The 18533-nt window shown below is 43.9% G+C and overlaps 1 protein-coding gene across 2 annotated transcripts; it reads left to right on the forward strand.

The window, feature by feature from the left end:
- Window positions 1–550: 550 nt before the first annotated feature.
- Window positions 551–18234, forward strand: LOC114002755 (histamine N-methyltransferase-like). 2 transcript variants are annotated; one of them, XM_027749002.2, is made up of 7 exons: window positions 551–654; window positions 3500–3686; window positions 4610–4662; window positions 7968–8075; window positions 11531–11661; window positions 12233–12326; window positions 18174–18234. In XM_027749002.2, exons 2-7 carry the CDS (start codon window positions 3550–3552, stop codon window positions 18179–18181), a joined length of 531 nt encoding a protein of 176 aa, XP_027604803.2. In that variant the 5' UTR covers window positions 551–654; window positions 3500–3549; the 3' UTR covers window positions 18182–18234. The 2 variants fall into 2 exon arrangements, with proteins under 2 accessions (XP_027604803.2, XP_027604800.1); XM_027748999.2 differs by lacking the exon at window positions 18174–18234 and adding an exon at window positions 14651–15858.
- Window positions 18235–18533: the final 299 nt, after the last annotated feature.

Here is an 18533-nt window from a genome sequence, read left to right on the forward strand (position 1 = left end):
GTCAATGCTTTTTTTGTTCCCTGGGATAAAACTGCTCCTAACAGGGCTGCAGAGGGTGCACACAACTCGGAAAATGCTTCCCATTGCTTAAGGAAAGCAAGGGATAAGAAGAACAGCTGCTGGCAAGAAAACCAGCTAAAGAGCAAGGTATTCTATAATGGTAGGGTTCTACAGGCACACTGCAAATGATGCTGCCCATCGCCACGTGCCGCACACTGAGACAACTATTTCCAAGCTGTCAAGAGCTGCGTTTCCTGTATACCCGTGGCAGTGCTTCATTTGTCATCCGTACTCTAATTAACGCAGGGATTAGGGCTCGGTGTCCGAATGCTCCCAGGGTTCTGGTGGCCGTGCCAGGTGTGTCCTGGGGGACAGCCGGTGGGGACCATGCAGGGAGTGACAGTGGAGATGTCGGGCAGGGTCGGAGCTGCCCCTCTGCCTCCAGAGGCAGCTGCCGCCGCACGAGGTTACAGTTCTGCCTTCTCCTTCGTCAGGCAGCAAACCCTCCCCCGTGACGCCACGTCGCAGCCCCGGGGGTGGGACGGCAGCGACCGCCGGGAAAGTGGCTGGAGAAGAAGGTGGGAGCACATCCCAGGCTCCCAGTGGCATCATTCCACGGGGGCCCAAAGCCCCGAGGGACAGGGACCACTCCACGTAAGTACGGCCTGCCAGCGAGTGCCAGCGGAGCAGATTCCATCGAGCCCCTCGGAGGGATCCCTCCTTCGCTGGCGTTCAGCGACAGACGTAATCCCGTGCTATTAAACCCAAGCTCCCACTGCAAACAGTTTACAGCTGAAGGCACGCTCGCCTTGTTTTCTGGCTTCACACGGAAGGTTTAAAGGGTTTTACGGCGAGTTTAAAGCAGGTTTCACTCTGCTCTCGCCCGCACAAACCCGGGGTGGATCAAGTAACCGCAGCGGTAACACAGTGTCTGCTTTCAAAACTTCTCAGTCTTCTCAGGGAGCTACGTGTAAATTTGATAATTACTGAAAAGAACATGCCCAAGTGAATATTATTATCCAAAAGTTTCTATCAGCCTAATTCGGAAACAATCCTTTCCTTCCTTTACTTGACTCATTTTTTAAAGTTAACTGGCTGCAATTCAAAGAGCAAAACACAGAATCAAATAAATGGGGCAAATTCAAACAGCCAAAAGCGTAATGAAAGAAGCGAGACAAATTCCTTGAACTGCAGCTAACATTAAAATGAATCTCAGCTGTTCATTAGAGACTGCTGAGCAGGGGACATCAGCAAATTAAATCATGAGAAGTAGGGGGAGGCATAGAAAAAAAGGTTTATTATCTAAATCTCCTCTTATTAACTGCAAAATATTTTTTCAAGATTGAACGTAGTAAAATATATTAGTGGCAAATGGCAAAGCCTCTTTGCAGTTAAAATAAAAAGTAAGTAGTTGGGCAGAGCAGAAGAATGAGTAAATGAGGAATACACCACTGTGCTTTCAGGGTGGGTTAATAGTGAGTAGTTCTCACCTGAGATACATCCAGGAGTTTTCTTCCTTACTCTTTCTGGCAAAATTCATACTTCATTTTCCCAGGTTAATTCAGAGGTTGCTGGGAGTTCAAGCGCTGCTCATCTGGGTCAAGGAGGGGTTGTTGGTCAGAGACTGACAGGTTTTAAAGCTCTCCCATCTATTCCTTATCAGGCTTTTCTCATCATTGCTCTTTAACATGCTCTGTTTTGCTGGTTTTCGCCTTGAAAGCATCCTTGCTGTCTGAGAAAGTGGGGAACAGGGAGCATGCCAAAGCTGGTCTGCCTTGGAGACAATATGGGTGGAAGATCACACCTTGAGTCCTGTTCCAGAGGTCTTCAGGAGAGCCCCAAGGACACAATTGTCGGACACTGTTAATTGATTTCATGGCTCTGGTAGCAGCACGTGCTGGAGGAGCATTGTCACCAACCTTCACCATGATCCTTCCTGCAGGAACCTTTGGGACATGTGGAGATGTGGCTCATGGGCTACAAAACCAAAACACATCATGACTTGGATATTACCTTTGTCATGGGCAGTGAAGGAAAATGGGTAAAGCCAAACAACTTATGTTGTCATTGGAAAGGGGGTAGGAGAGGGAGCTGGAGAACTGCAGCTGCTCAGCATGATGGCTGTCCCTAGAAATTGTCCTTCAAGGAGGAAAGAGAAAGTGATAACCAAAAAACATGGAAATATCAGGAAGAAATAATCCCAAGCCCATCTTTCTGCTAGGGTACAGGGGAGAAGGAGTTGGCAGCATTGTGTATGACATCCTCATAAACAAGTGAGGAAGATGTGGCCTTGATGAGACAGATATTGGGTGGGTGGAGAACTGGTTGCATTGTTAGGAAATGTGTGAGAAGTTCACTGCCAGAAGGGGAGGTAATGGCAAGTATGAACCAGAGCTTGCTACTCACTGGTGTTTCTGTTCACGATTTGGAGGAGGGACAAGACTGTTGTTTGATGTGCAGCTGGGAGGGACTTGAGCACAACAGAGGCCAGAACTATAATTCAAAGGGCCAAGAGAAGTAGTCTGGGAAAAGCCCATGGTTTGTATTCCAGTGGTCATGCTGGTGAGAGAAGGCAAGGGGTCTCAGTGAGGTCAGGGAAGCCATCCTGGCTGTGCCAGGAGCCAGGGAATGTCAGCAGGTGGGAGGCTTGGCTGGAGACAGTCCAAAGAGAACAATAAAAATAATGAGAAGTGGCTGGGATGTAACCTCTGCAGGAAAGGCAGAGTAAGATGGTAAGAGACACTGTGGAAATGTGGTGCAGTCCTTAAGCAAGGGACCCACGAGGAGGAAGAGGGTTCCTCTTTCTCCTTGCCAGTTAGGACAAGACTTGATAGACTTAAACTGCAGTTTAAGAGAGGATGAAGGCATCTTTGTGCACTTGTCAAGCTACAGCCTGACATTTCCTGGTAGCACACTCTGCCTCCCTTGCTCCTGACTCTCTCTGTAAGCCGGGTTTAGAACAGCATCCATTCCTGTAACTCATGTGGCTTCGGTGAATTAACTACTTAGCCCATGGGAATTGTACCATTATCTTCAGAGGAACTAGAGAAATAAAGTGCATTTATAAGGTTTTTATTGTTTTCACCCCACTATCAGCATTCCCTTTAAGAGCATCAAAAGACTGAAAATACAGATAGAGACATCTGCCAGCATCTCTGGAGATGGGTGTTGCACTTTCTTCTAATCCAGACCCAGCCTTTGGAGCCTCTCCATGCCTTCACAAAACAGGGGAAAATTTCTTTTATTTAAGAACCGTCTGAAGACCCTTTTACCGGGTTTTAACAGGGTGAGTCCTGTGTCAGCACAGTTAAAAAGTGCTGGCGCTTCCTCTGCACAGATTAAAGATGATGTATTACCCTTTGCTGCTTGGACCTGATTTACAGCTTGTGTTGCAAAATTGCGTAACACTTCAAAGGGGCAGTGGCAGGTCCAAGGATGCGGAGCAAAGTCCAGGCACATGCTGACTTTGCCCCTCCAGCATTTTTTATTCCTTCTCTAGGTCTGAAAGGAGACCTGTCCCCTCCGTCCTGCACCCTTCTGACCCCCAGCATGGCGTCTCCCATGAGGAGTTTGCTCACCAACCCTGACAGATACCTCCGGTCGTTCCGCCTGTTCCTGGAGAAGTCGACAGAGCATCAGAGCATGCGGGAGTTCATGGAGAGGCAGCTGCCGGATGTGATAGCGAGGTAACACTGAGGTGGCCACACTGAGCTGAGGGCCAGCCTGGGGTACAGTCCCATGACAGTGATGGGCTTGGCTGGGCTCAGGGGGCTGCCTGCAAGAGGCAGATTGCTTCTCCCTGACAACTGCCCCATCTGTAGGGCTCTGATAGGGCTTGGCTGGAGATTCCATTTGTACACATGGCTGGATGGCGGCTCTCCGGGACGGAGCCTGCCTAGCAGGGAGGAGATAAGGTTGCATTGTTTCCTCGCACACAAATACAGCTTACCCAGAATCAGCTCTGAAACGCAGTAAGAGATACTACATCCTAACATTAAATTTGATTGAAAGTAGCTTTTTAAAAGTAATCTTTTCAGGTAATATTCAGAGTCTCTCTGGTACGGCTGAACAATTCTCTTGCTTTGCCTGCCAGTGTCCTTTGCTGGACCCCTGGCTTTGCAGGCTGGCTCAGGAGATGGCAGCCAGCTTCGAATCCTGGCTCTGGGGAGGCTCTCTTCAGGGCTCAGGGTTTCATGGCTCTGCCAAAGCCTCCCTCAGGGATTTTAAGAACATTGTACTCTCCTCTCTTCCTCCCCATTTTGCAAAATGTAAAACTTCTGCAAATGGTTTTTAAGCTACTGGTCGAGACCCAGGGAAGGCTCTGTTCCCCAGAGCACAGACACAGAGAAGGCGTGTACCTGCTTATGTGTGCACTCATAATAAAAGCCTCTACAAATCGCCAAAATAGCGGGAAATGGTAAATCTCCAAAGAGCAGAATTCTGAACCTGATCCCTCCTGCCTGCTCACAGGCATGCCTGTACATGCACAGATTGCATTGTGGTTTTGTCCTGCAAATTTTAGTCTTCCTGGGATCTCCAGTGCTTCACATCTTGCATTTAGCCCTCTCTACTGGGAACTCTACTAAAATGCATAAATAATGTTTTTCAGTATTGGAAATGGGAAGTCTACAATCAATGTTCTCAGCATTGGTGGTGGAGCAGGTATGCTACAGACTTCAATATTGATGTGTTTTTATTATTTTTTTCCAAAGATTAGAGGATTAAAAATTGCAAGAAGGAGTAGAGTGGGAAATAAGTCTTTTGTTGAAAAGTCAGCTCCAAGGGACAAATGGTGTTAGGTGGTGTGCAACCATATCATCTGAAAACAGCTTGTGCCTCCCCACCCTGATTCTTTTATGTCCTCCACAAATCATCTCCTTTTGGACCATCACTCCTGAAGGGCAGAGAGAAGCTTGAATTGCCCCCTTAGTGTTTCTCCACACACGCACAAAAAAAAAGTGCTAGAATGTCTTAGGTTTCTCAGAATATTAAATTTTTACTTGCATTGTAACTATTTATTGAGGTGATAACTATTTATTGAGGTGTAACAGTCATGGCTGAACTCTGCTTTACCTGTATGTATCTGCCGACCACAGTCAGTGCAGAAACACCTCCTAGATCTGCTGTCCCCCGAAACACTGGAGCTGAACATAAGCTCCAGAAGAAATCCAATAGAAATCAGAAGAAATAAGTATTTTATCTCAAGTTCATTGGGTGGAAAAACAATACCAGTAAGATCAAGTGGTTTCTTCTTGTTAAATTCTTGCTTGAGTTCCCCCATAATTAAAACCTAAGTTTTCTGCTCTGCCTATTAAGTCACCACACTTAAATGTTATATGAAGAGTTAATTTAGCTTAAGTGCTCTAGTCATGCCATTGCCAAAGACTAATCTCAGTTTTGTCAATCTCTCCTCCATACAATAATTGTACATAAATGGTGGGCATTAGTTATAAAACAGTGTGATAGGGCAGGAACATTGCTCTCCAAATGAAGGAAACCACTCTTCTGCCAAAAAAATAATATTTTTAATGGGAACACTTTACTCAGTGAGGTACTTCACTCCCTGACCAGGGACAGTCCAGCTTGGCATGATGGACATTCGATAATCAATAATATGCAGGCAAAACTCACTTTGTGATGTAAAAATCCCCAAATCACCAAAACCCATCTGCTCGCTGGCTTGTTCCCATCACAGGTTCTTGTGAGGTCAGGAGGGAGCTGACTCCCAGATCCCTGCAGCCAACCCTGCCCGATGCCAGAGGGTGGTGATGGAGCTGCTGCCCCGGCCCCATCTGCCCTGCACTTCATGGGGACAGAACATGGAAGGAAACCATTTCCTTTCCACTTTTCCCCCTCTAGAGACAAGGCAACCATTTAATGCAGGATCATATCCCATTACACCCGCCCGTACACGGCGCCTGCCTTCGCCCACAGCCGCTACTTTATTAAGTTCACACTCCAGCGCGTCGCACTCTGTACCTTTAAAAACCATAAAAGCCATCAGCACTGCTATAAAGTAGCAACTTGCCATAAACTATCCCGTTACGTAAAATGTTTAATTAGAAACTTAATGGTGAACAGAGTGGTAGCCTTTAAAAGGTAATTGTGTTGGAGAGTTTAAATAATTCCGATAGCCTAATTGCCAAATTGTTGATAATGCAAGCTGCCACAGATCTGACTGTAAAATGCCTCAGGACACTTGTTTGCATATAAAACAGCTGACTGAAGTCAGTTAAGGCTGTGGATTAAATTATGAATCAAAGGGGTGGTTTTTTTGGTTAAAGACAGTACAAGGGTGGTTTGGCACGGAAGAGTGGAAAGGAATATACTAACCTATCTGCATATGGAAATACAAAATTCAAATTTTGGGGGGGTTTTATCAGGTCCTGCACAGCCTTTTCAAATGGCTAAATCGTTTTACAGAAAGTTGGTAAAGCAACCAAAAATCAAGCTACTGCAGTAGTTTGTTGCTAATTGTCTGTTCTCAAACTTCATCATGGCAGCCTGCAGACAACTGGCTCTGCTCTGATTTTTCAACAGAATGCAGGGTTTGCAGCGATAGCAAAGCTGCAGTTATTTCTGCTGCTTCAGAAATTCAATTTCCCTCCCTCAAAGAACGTGCTTCCACTGATGCCATGTAAATGTTGGTATTACTGGTTGCTTTGAGAAAGACATGTGAGTCCGAAAAAATGAAACTCTTCCTCACTTTATATATTATGTCCTCTGGGCACTAATGAGCAATTTAATGCTGAATATTTTCCTTCTGTACCTCAAATATTTTGTATAATGGAGCTAATGCTGACGTGGTGAGAGTTCAGGGGCACTGAAAATCATGAGGGTGGGCAGAGGCTGTGCAGGCTCTCCCTCCACAGCCCCTCAGCAAGGGCCTGTCTGGCCATCAGGGCTCGCTGGGTGATCTTCCGTTCAGAACATAACTTTGTGTATTTGCAGGGAATTTTGTAACATGGAGTTGTGTGCAAGCACAAACACATCTTTCAGGACAATACATTTGCCTGTAATGTGACCCTTGACTCTATTATTCACTGTAGTTACCCTCTGTTTCACTCTTTTGACCTTAATTTATTCCTCTATTATTTTTTCCACCTAAAATCTATCCAAGCACAATAAGCAGAAGTGAGCTTGAAGAAAGCTAAGCAAGCCAGTGGGATATTGTCCCTGGACCCGTGCCTCAGTCAGGAATATCATCTCCCTGAGTTTGCTATACACAGAAGGGGTGAGATGCCAAGACATATGGCAGCTATTTTTAAATTTTGAAATGTTGGATCTACTGGTGCATCCATCAATCAAATAATTATAGCTGGCACGAACAGTGTTTAGAGAGAACTATCCCTCACACACAAAAAAAGAAAGTACAGTCATCTCCGAGGTATTCTGTAGACAGGGTTTGGATAAACATGTGCTCTATTCATCATTCTTTTGGGAAAAGTCACGGGACACTAAAGACAAACAGACGTGAATATTGTCTCTGATACCAGTGTAAACACATATTTTCTTTGCCCTCCCCCACATGACCTTGTAACCAGTGAGGCATTTGGCTAAAAATGCTCTTACTGACTCCTAAGGAATCCTGCCAGGTTTACTGGTGACTTGGGACCATCAGAACTGGCACTGTCAGAGTCATTTAGGATATCTCTCAAGAGGTTGGACCATGCCCAGAAAATATGAGGTCAAGCCACAGGCATGACTGTGGCTGATTTTCCCTTGGCAGTCAGAGAGGAGAGATGAAGATAGTTGGAATGGATATTTAGATTTTTCTGAAATCCTAGAGCTCAATCTCCAGTGGCAACCTACTGAAAATACAAAACAGCTGCACGTACCCGTGTGGTATGTCTTCTGGACAAAACCAGCAGGCACCAGTCTTCAAAACTGGGGATGTGATGGTGGTGGTGATCACATTTGCCGGAGCTCTGCTTTCATTTTGTATTTCATGTCTCCTGCTTCCCTAGGTGAGATGGACCTGCTGATCCTCTCAAAAGTACAAGCCAGATATCCTGGAGTCCCCATCAATAATGAGGTGATAGAGCCAAGTGCTGACCAAATCTCCAAGTACAAAGGTATTTTTACGTTAAATAAATTAAATTTACATTAAGTACGCTAAATGCATTAAAAAGTGTTGAAAGCTGGATGGCCTTACATTCAAATGTTTTCTTGTCAGAAATGTCTCATAAAAGTTAAAAAATTCACTATTTTATGCTTTTTTCCCATCATTGCTTCTCAACAATGTTCACTCTTTTTAAAATCTTAGTCTCTCACACTGCAAGAACTCTGCATGGCAAATGCTTGGCTAGACAGACTTTAAAAGCCAAACAAGGTGGGAAGTGATTGGTGATTGTATGGGAATAGAGTAAAATACCCACCTTTCAGAAAGTTTTTCTCCTTCAACTTGCACTGAATCAGGATCCTTCCTCGGCATCAAAGGGAAAATTTTAATGTCTCATGGTAATTCTCTGACATCTTAAAAATCGTTTCCAACAAATAGCTAAACCTCACAGTGGTGCACTAAATTAGTTACCATGCTTTGAATTAGAAAACACGGACAGGAAAGCAAGACTGACAGGAAAGACTTTTGCCGTGTGCTCTGGGGCTTAGAGTTTGTTTCCTTCCACCAGCCCAAAAGTCTGAGCAACACTCAAGAAGAAAAGCAAATCGTTTTCCAAAGAGGATTGAGTGTTAACAAGGGTACTTTGGTCAAATTGCCCTACAAAGTGAGCATTAAATAGCAACCCACAGTTTGATTATCACTGGATTAACACCTACTAGGCTTCACCTTAGCAAGTAATTACGGTGTTATGCGGAGGTGACACCAGCTACAAGTAGGAGCTGTGAGCAGCCCAGAGCACGGCACACCTTCCCAGAGAGGGGCTGCTGAATGGATGTGACAGTAATGAATGAATCTCATCAGCAGACTGTGTTGTTGGAAATGCTCCAAACCATAGTAAACACCAGACTGTAAAACCACACTGTAAATCTCCAACTCTTGCTCCTGCTTAAGTCCTTAAAAACGAAGCATTCTCAGTATGAAACAGCTTGTGGAAGTCAAAGGAAAAAAAAATTCCCTTCTTCCTGCAGTGTGGGAATTCAGAGTGACTGGAAACACCAAAGGCTCTCAAGAAACACGTAATTTCTTTATATCTGTCTCTGTATTACGTGGACCTGATCTTTTAAAAGATGGTTCATACAAAATCCCGTGAGCTTTTACATTGCTCCAGGCTGAAATGGTGAAGGATGGGCAACAGAGCATCTGCTCTGTTCATGAGACATTTGTGCACCTGCACAAAGGATTTCTGTCCTATCTGGGCTATGTAGGACTGGGTTTGCTCTGAATCTTCCTAAGTGGTCCCACCAGCTACCACCAACAGTCCTATCCTACTTCAATGAACTTCTTTCCAGAAGGAAGTTAAAGAAAAATATAACATGTTGCCCTTATTTTAAGTTTTATGCTAAACTGGAAATGAAATATTCATCTGGATTTCTTTCTTTAAACTTTCTTATTTGGTAATTAATTATGTCCCCAGTAGGTACCATTAATTAGGTTTCTGAGGCCTCAGATTTTCTATGGAGAATTAGAAACATTATCTGCACCTCTGAGGATTCAGGAGTTATGTTTTCTGCCTCACCAAATACTTTCTCCTAGGGAAGTAGAAACCAAGCTCACGAGAGAAACTTCACGCTGGGACATGCAGTGATGACAAACTCAGGTTTCTCTTAGGCTGAGACATACAATGGAAGCTTTACTCAAAGCTCCATGGCTGGGCTGTGGCTTTCCTTCATTCCTGGTCCACGGCCAGGTGAAGTCCTCTGGTAACTGTAATTGGAGTGTTGGTGGCCCCAGGACTGAGCTGCCTTGCCATTGCACAACTGCAGGCAGCCCAGTTTTGAGGGCACCTGTCAGGGGCACATGACCAGCTTTGAACCAGACAACAGTCTGGGGTGAACTCAAGAGAAAATTAAGGAAAACTTTTCAGAATGGTTTCAGATGAATCTTTGGGCAGAAAATCCACATAATGAGTTTGCCTTTCCTGAAATTTTGACTTTAAAGGCCCACCTTGGCAAGCAATTCAGTTGTCATCCTAGCTCCTCCTTGCAGACAGACCAGCAGCTGAAAGGAACCAGATTGCACCAGATTATTGGTGGTGGGGATATGAACTGCTGCCGGATGATGCCTGAGTTTAAAACAGCAAACCAAGTCTGAACTGCAAGTGCTGGGGCCATTGACTGATAAAGGGAAGTTAACAGAGTAACGGCAGCAGCATCTGAAAGAAGTGGCCCTTTTCCAGCCACAGAAGAATGGAGATAAGCACTGATGGAGCATTTCTCATCTGTCTGAGGGGGATGTGTCCCAGTCAGAGCCCAAAAGGAGAAACACTGTCGTTAGTGGTGTAAAGGCACTGGTTTTAGCAAATCGTGTTGTTTTGAACATGTGTTCTGTAGCTAAGGCTCAGTCTGCCTTTGGGCCATTTAAGTTTTAAATTTATGCTAACTCCAGCGAAGCACAGGAATTGCATCCAGGCTAGCTTTGTCCTGGAGCAATCCTGGGTGCCAGGCAGGAACGCAGTGAGATGAGCTCCATATGCCAGCAGATGGACATTAGTATTCCAGCATCCCCTAAATTATGAAATTATGTCTCAGTTTTGCTCCCATAAAAAGGAAAGAAATGCAGTGATGAGCCAGGCCTTCAGTGTAACTTATTCTTTGAATCCACTACTCCAGCTTTCTGCTTTCCTCAGTTGCTAATGTGCATTGTATTGAGGTCTGAAAACACTCCATATATCGCTCCTTATACTAGTCTTTGTTTTAAAACAGTCTTCCCTTTTACCTGAAGCAGTTGGCCAAAACTGTGCACTTTTGAAAAATTATTTCAACACAGCAGAAGCCAAAATGTCAAGAGTTAGGTCCTTGTTTACAGAGCAAATCTCCTCCCCTCTCCCACCATCCCAGTTACACAGTCTCAGAAGGAGACATTTGCTTTCTCTGCCATTCTCAGCCTTTTAATTGTGCTTCTCTCCACAATAACCCACTCTTTGATCCATCCTTGAACTCCTGTATTAATTTGGGGAAAACCCTCCACCACAGCCTGGCTTCTGCTCAGCCATGTGGGTTTTGTGTGGCACTTATGGATGGGACCATCAGTCCTTCTCCTATTCAATGCGAAGTGTGCTGCTTGTGGCCTCATAAATGTTCATCCCAACCAATATATTTTAAATCAGCTTGAGCCAGTCATGGGGAAGAATGTATTTGTTTTGTTTTTAAGTCAGGTAAAAAACAGAGGAGCCCAAAAGAGGCAGCAAAGGGAAAAGCATCAGACCCTCTTAAGACTTCATCCTACAAAGCCCTTCACAGCCTCCTCCTCACATATGGGCTCAAGGTTTTAAATATTCCAGTGTTGTGTTAAACTGGTACCAGAACTCTCTGTCTAAATATGACTTTTGGATGTATTAAAGCTCTGAGTGGAAATCAGCTACATATTTGCAATGGAGATAACTTTGTCTTGCCTTCTCCTGTATTTCAGAGCGTGTGGCTCAGACATCAAACCTTGGGAAGGTAAAGTTTACCTGGCACGAGGAGACAGCTGATGAATATGAAAGTCGAATGACTGCAGAAAAGAAGTCTAAAAAGTGGGACTTCATTCACATGATCCAGGTAAGAGTCTCTGCAAAGTTAATGCTATCAAAGTCTTGGCTGTTAAAAGTATGCATGAAGTATGTGACCTCATTATTCACTCTAAGGGGAAGAAAGGTGTGAGTTTACTTCCCAGTAATTTGAAGTACTTCAGCATGAGTGAACTGCAAAAATGAAAAGCAGCTTTGAGCACAGTAGTCCTATTAACCAGGCTGTGGGTGGCAGTCAACTAAAAATACATTTTAACTAGTGTCTTCAAAAGCTCCTTGTCCTCTCCATGAAATTGCCTTTGTATTTCCAAGTTCACTGAAGCCATTACAAGCCATCTTCACTGCAAAGAAAGGCGAATCTCTTTATCTCAGGTTAATGAATGAACATGAGCTTGGTCCTGGGAGAGCCAGAGAGCAGGCACAGCAGTGACAGCCTGAGCCTGCAGTGCAAGCCCACTGCCTGGCATCTTGCCAGCGTGCCTTGTTGTCCCGCTGCTCGCCTGTCAGGATTGCCTCTATTTGGATTATTTTACCAGTGGTACTAGTTTTAATAGTCACTCAGGATGGCACTGCATGTCTGTAAGCATCTCTGCTTTTTCCAGATGCTCTACTATGTGAAAGATATCCCAGCAACTGTCCGGTATTTCCACAGCCTCCTGGAATCACAGGCGAAGCTCCTCATTATCCTGGTGTCAGGTGAGAGTTGCTCCGCCAGTGCTGCCCAGTCAGCCAAGAGCTGTGAGGACCTTTGGGGTTCCTGTGAGTTTAGCACAGGCCATAGAGGTGAACTGACATCCACTGAAACCTGTGTGAGTCATAAACACCATGGTGTTATGAGCCACCAAACCCACCTCGTGGGCACAAAACATCTTCCTCTTGCCCTGTGCTTTTCCCCATCCTACAGCCTGTCCAGCTGTGGACAACAGCAGAGGCCCCACATCAGGAGAGAGGCTCCATCCTGCAGCTTTCACTCAGAAGAGCTGCTCCAGCCTCTGCTGTTTGCTGGAAAAGGCTTTCCAGGCTGGGCGCTGCATTATCTCACTCCTGGAGACTTGTGGCGTTAAGCAAACGGCCACGGCGGGGCTCGGCTGTGCCATGCAGCAGGTGTTACAGCACATATGGTTCATTTTCTTCTCAAACTGACCATTTCCTTAATGTCATCATTTTTGTGTAGAAAACAGCATTCTTAGGCTGTTTCAGGTCTCGTAGAGGTGCTCTGTGGTCAATCCAGCAGGAAAATGCGGGAGCAGAGTAAACAACGACCTTTTAATGCTGTGAGCAAGTTATGCCAGAGGTACTGAAATGGTGGAGTCCAATTTGACTCTGGAAAGCCTTTAATTTGCCTTAAAAGCTATGGAAATTTTAGTTGTGTAAACAGTCTCATCTGATAATTTTGAAAGGGATGCTAAGCATTATTTGTTCAGAGGTTTAAGTTTAATTTCTTATTGAATTTGGCCACATCTGCAAACTGTATTTGATGAAGTTGCTTTTTATTTTGTTCATGAAGGGTCCACAATGAAGTGACAATTCTCTGAACCACATTTATTCAAACTATTTTTTATCCAAAATGTTTTTGGTTCAAAGTGTTTTCAAGCAGTTCACTACAAGAAATTACTATTTTAAATGATACTATTTTAAATGATTTAAAAAACCCCTGTACTTGTTCTTTGGCTGAATGAGAATAGATCATAATATCAGACTATTGCTAATTACCTACACATATTTAATTGAAATTCTTTTTCAGTTACTTAACCTGTCCATTTGGATATTCACAAAACGTGAATAAAGGAAGGAACACATGCTTATTCAAAATTAAAATTATTAAAGTTCTGAGTTCACAAAGAGGATTTGAAGTCCTCTTTGGACAATGTAACTCCATGTTTTCTAATGGAGCAGAAGTTGCTGGAACCAACAAAAAAGTGTGTGAGAGAAGAAGGGCTCAGAATAGAAGAGAGGAAGGCAAGGGAAAACCTTGGGGGAAACAAGAGAATAGAGAGGAAGGAAGAAGTGCCACGAAAACGAGCACTGAAGCAAAAAGAGGTACTGAAAGATCAGCAGAACAAAATTCATTTCATAAAAGGAAATGTCATCTCCAACACAAACACATCAGGCTGTGTTAATTAAAAACCAGTCGTTGGTAGGAGAGGGCTTGGGTCAGTTGGTGGAGTTGCAATCCCTCCTGCTCCGACCCTGCCGGTAGAGCAGGCGAGTTGCAGGAGCTATGGATCTGTTTACAGTGCCCTGAAAACAAAAGCAGTGCCATATGCTGAGCCTGTCGAGGGCCATTATAATTATGCTGCGTTCAGGTACTGTATAATTGCTCGGCTCAGAGACGGCACTGAGTCACACAACACTGACACCAGCAAATTTCCTGCAATTAGCACTCTGCATTCAATTTCCACCAGGTGAAAGAAAATATTGTAGCCTCTCTTCTAAACACCAAACTGTTTATTTGGCTATAAATAACTGTTTGCAGATAAAGCAACTGCAAAACCGCGGAGCAACTGGTTTTAGGACTTAGGGAGAATTATAGTTGTAACTTTGAAGAGCTGCTCATTAGGCTCGAAGTTATTTTCATCCTGTCCAGTCATTGTGGGTGATCCTTTTAAAAATGATTTACAGCAGAACTACTGAATCAGACATCCAGACTGAGGGAAAATAAAGATGTGAAGACATAACTCGGGACTTTTCAACTCACCCAGCTGGTTTTGTTTTGTAAAATGTCTCTTGAGAAGAGGTACATGCACAGGTGTGAACTGCTCCAGCCTCATCTGGGGGCTTTGGGGAGAGGTGCTGGAGCTCCAGGATAGATAATGTGTCCACCCACTCCAGCAGTCCCCAAACCTGAGGCACAGGAGCAGGGAGTCAGCCCTCTCCACCATCCCCCAGAACACACCCCAGCTCTGGAAAGATCCTGCTCTCAGTGATGACAACTGCTAAAAAACCAGAGATGATAAAAAATGTGTTCAAATAATGCTTTTCCTTACTCCTGAGCATTTTTCTGGTGGTTCATCTCTTAGGAAAGAGTGGCTGGGAAACACTGTGGAAGAAGTACGGGTCTTCCTTCCCTTTGAATGATCTCTGCTCTTACGTTTCCTCTGGTGACTTCCCAAAGATACTGGATTCAGCAGGGCTGAAGTACCAGCTCTATGAGCTCCCATCCCACTTGGACATAACAAGCTGCTTTATTGAAGGGGACAAAGATGGGGAGCTGTTGCTGGATTTCCTGACAGAAACATTGGAGTTTTCTAAAACTGCTCCTCCTGAACTAAAGCGTCAGTTAACGGGAGAGTTAAGAAAGCCTGGATGCAGTGAAAACAGAGATGGGAAGGTGCTTTTCAATAACAACCTGTGTGCAATAGTGATTGAGCCATGAATTAACCTCTTCTTGCTTCTTGATCTAAAGGAAAAAGTCGGATACAAACTGTTAAGGACAGAAGTATGTTTTTTATAATATTTTTAAATGGCTTAATTCAGCACTGATATATAATTTTTGGAGCTTGTTAAGAAATCAGTATTAACATCTGTTGTTATAAGTGAGCTTTAATAGCTGATTAATTCCACACTAATCCATGAATGTTTAACTCACTAGGCAGTAAATTGTGTTTTATCATACGGATGTTGTATAATCAGCCATAACTCAGACTATCCACCCAGGCACTACAGAAACCTAACCATTTCCTAAGAAATAATCCACAGCTACATGTGGTTTCATCATCACTTACAGACCAAGTAAGCCAATTACAGCTTCTCAGTGCAGCTAGCAGGAGTGGAGGCTCAGAATGACCGACTATTGGGTGGCTCGATGGGATTTCTTGAGCTTCTGACTTCGATATCTCATACCTTCAGTTACTGTGAAAGTGGCCTCACACCTGCATGTTCAATGGTTGCCTTCTCCTGCCTCCGAAGCCAACTCCATTTAATGGCACTGCTTCCTTTTTCCTGGATTTTTACTTTATTGATGGAACCCAAGAGGAAAGCAATGGAAGATGGTTGAGGCACAGGGTTGGTAACAACTGTCCTGGAGAGGTAGATTTCAGTAGTGAGCCATGATGCAAAGTCTTTGTCAGGAATCAGCAGCTACAGTCACACAGGACTTTTTTTTATTTTTTGTATTTTTAATTAACCACACAAACCTTCTGGTCACAGCATTTCCCTCGACAGGCAGCGGAGGCCTGTGAGCTTTGTAACAAGGAAAATGTAAAAATAAAATGTGATACAAAACTGACCAGTTCCAGTAGCATTTTTTTCATTTTCAGTGGTGTCGTGTCAGGTAAATCTGTTCAGTATATAGGGAGTTCAGCAAGAAGGTGTTTCATCTCCTTAGTCCCTGCTCCATGTGAGGCTGTTGGGGTTGATGCATTTGTTTTGCTAAATGGTTTTATAGTTTTAGGAACTGTTTTGCTCTCTGTGAGGCACAATACATAGTGGAATACAATAAAGTCGCTTGAATGGATTTAATAGTCTGAATACTCAATTTGTCCCGTGAGACAGGTGTGATTTTTGCCATTGAAATAATTTGATTCAGTGTTGAAATGGTTTACTTTAGGTAATACTTTAGCTGCAAGAAATTATGTTTTATTTTTGCACACACATATCTGATAAAATATAGATTATTAATGATATGAAGTGATTTCAAGAGATCATATTAGGCATTAATAGCTGTTTATATTCATTTTGGGGCAAATTATTTGAAACACAAACTTCTCCTAGCGCTCAGATATTAATTCCAGTGTATTTTAGAATGTTTCCTTGATATTTCTCAGCTGTTGAACAGAACAAGATCTATTACCACTTTACACAGTTCTGTGCACAGACTCCGGCATTACAAGACCTCAGTATATCTGTAAGCTGCTACAGTCACATGCCAAAGCAGGAAAGAAAGAAAATCTCTCATTAGAACAGATTACTGCATGCATTTCTAATGGAAAACAAGTTAAAGATACAATTATTTTCGTAGCTCTTTTATGCTGTCAGTGACCTTTTCTAAATGGTGCTTGCAAACGAGGTGACCGCTGAATATTGCCACATCAACCCTGTCAGGAGTGAGAGATCTTTGAGAGCCACAGAAATGCCCCACCAACAACCACACCCCTCCCCTCCACCAACCACCCCCCGCCCTAAGATGCACATGCAGATCCTGTTGTTTTTCTTTTTTTTTAGCAGACTTAAAAAATAACCCACATGAAAAAAGGGGCTTTAGGGGTTTTGGGGGAGGTTTGTTCTGAAAATGCAGGAGAGAGCAGGAAAGATGAGGAGCAGCAGAGCTGATATGGAGAGAAGAGAGGAGGATATGACCACACACACACAAAAGATGTTCAATGTGAATTCATGAGAGAGCTCCTTCCCCTCTTTTGCTTCTGAGGAGAATTTCATTAAAAAAACTGGGGGAAAAAAATACAGTAAACTCCGTTCTGTATATGCTGCTGCTTCTGCTAAGGGACTAAGGGAAAACTGAATCACCAGAGCACCCTTAAGGGATAAATTATTTTTAATTTTAAATTTGGAACACACACATTTCCAAGAAGTAAATATTACTTAGTAGGAAATGAGTGTGGGGAAGCACAATTTTATGCTCATTTTACCATAAAAACAGTAGGACATTTTGTAAATCTCTCAAAGAACTTCGTAACAGAGTGAAGAACCACATTTCCATGTGAGAATCACCCTTAATTGTACAGTGAGACACTGCTATTCCACGGCATGATTGGGGAGTGCAGTTTGTTTATGGACTGGGATTTACCCGGCAATTTTGAGTTTACCTGTGTGCTTTCTGCACCAAATTAATTGTTTTCCTCTCAGAAAGTCTGCCTTATCTCAGCCAGCAGAAATTGCTTCGAAAAGCACGTCTCCAGACCAGCCTTGGTTTTTGCAAACCCCCAGGTAGATGTGTGGGCCGATGGGACGGGTCTTTGTATTGCCATAAAAACATAGAATGTTTTGGGTTGGAAGGAACCTTCAAGATCATCCAGTTTCGACCTCCCTGCCATGGGCAGGGACACCTTCCCATAGACCAGGTTGCTCCAAGCCCTGTCCTACCTGGCCTTGGACTCTTACAGGTATGGGGCACAAACAGCTTCTCTGGGCAACCAGGGTCTCACCACCCTCAAAATGAAGAATTTCTTCCCAATATCTAATCTAAACCTGCCCTCCGTCAGTTTGAATCCATTTCTCTTGTCCTATCACTACATGCCTTGCAAAAAGGGCAAATCCCAACCCCACATTTTCCTCACTTGCACCCCTAGAAAACTAACTTATAGGCTTTATACAGAGGTTCACTGAGAGCAGTGGTATTAAACCAGCATAACACTGACTGAAACATGTTAGGCTTCAGGATACCTGTATAAAAAAATATCCCAGAAATGATCCTGAAAGTTCTTCATGCATGGGTGCCCCTTTCTGGCTAAATACATGTTTTAGCAATGAAATGTGACTCTGGGTAAATGCAATCCTTTATGTTGCATCTATATATTTCTCAGAGATGGCTCTGAACAGTGTTTGTTTTCAAATCGGGAGACATTCATTTTTCTTTTCATTTCATAGGCACATAAACCTGGAATATACAGATTCTAATACAGGTACAGGAGAAAAAAGCTGGAGGGAGGGAGGAGAAGGAAGAGGAGGAAGTCTCCTTTGAAACAGCAGGCAAACACCCAGGCCTGTGTCCCTCTGATAAGTAAGAATGAGCTTGTGGCTCTGATGGTGCATCAGGTGATTATTTCCCAATGTAATTCCCGTGGGAGGTTTGCTGTGCAGGGAAGGGAATAGCCCGATGTCCATGAGCGAGGTACAGCTTTGGAGCGATGCCACACGGGAAGGCTGGGGCAGAGCGACAGCGGGGGAGGAAAAGGCTGACCCCCTCCAAAGGAGCCCAGACTTCATGTGTATATCCCCCTGCATCAA

Source organism: Pipra filicauda, unplaced genomic scaffold (assembly GCF_003945595.2).
Source record: "Pipra filicauda isolate LSUMZ 115617 unplaced genomic scaffold, ASM394559v2 scaffold47_size6085603_pilon, whole genome shotgun sequence".
NCBI lineage: Eukaryota > Metazoa > Chordata > Aves > Passeriformes > Pipridae > Pipra > Pipra filicauda.

Coding starts and splice junctions, on each gene's coding strand:
- LOC114002755 (XM_027748999.2), top strand. CDS start 3,550: ATGGCGTCTCCCATGAGGAGTTTGCTCACCAACCCTGACAGATACCTC. Junction 3,687..4,609: donor CTGCCGGATGTGATAGCGAG/GTAACACTGAGG, acceptor AATGTTTTTCAG/TATTGGAAATGGGAAGTCTA. Junction 12,327..14,650: donor CCTCATTATCCTGGTGTCAG/GTGAGAGTTGCT, acceptor TTCATCTCTTAG/GAAAGAGTGGCTGGGAAACA.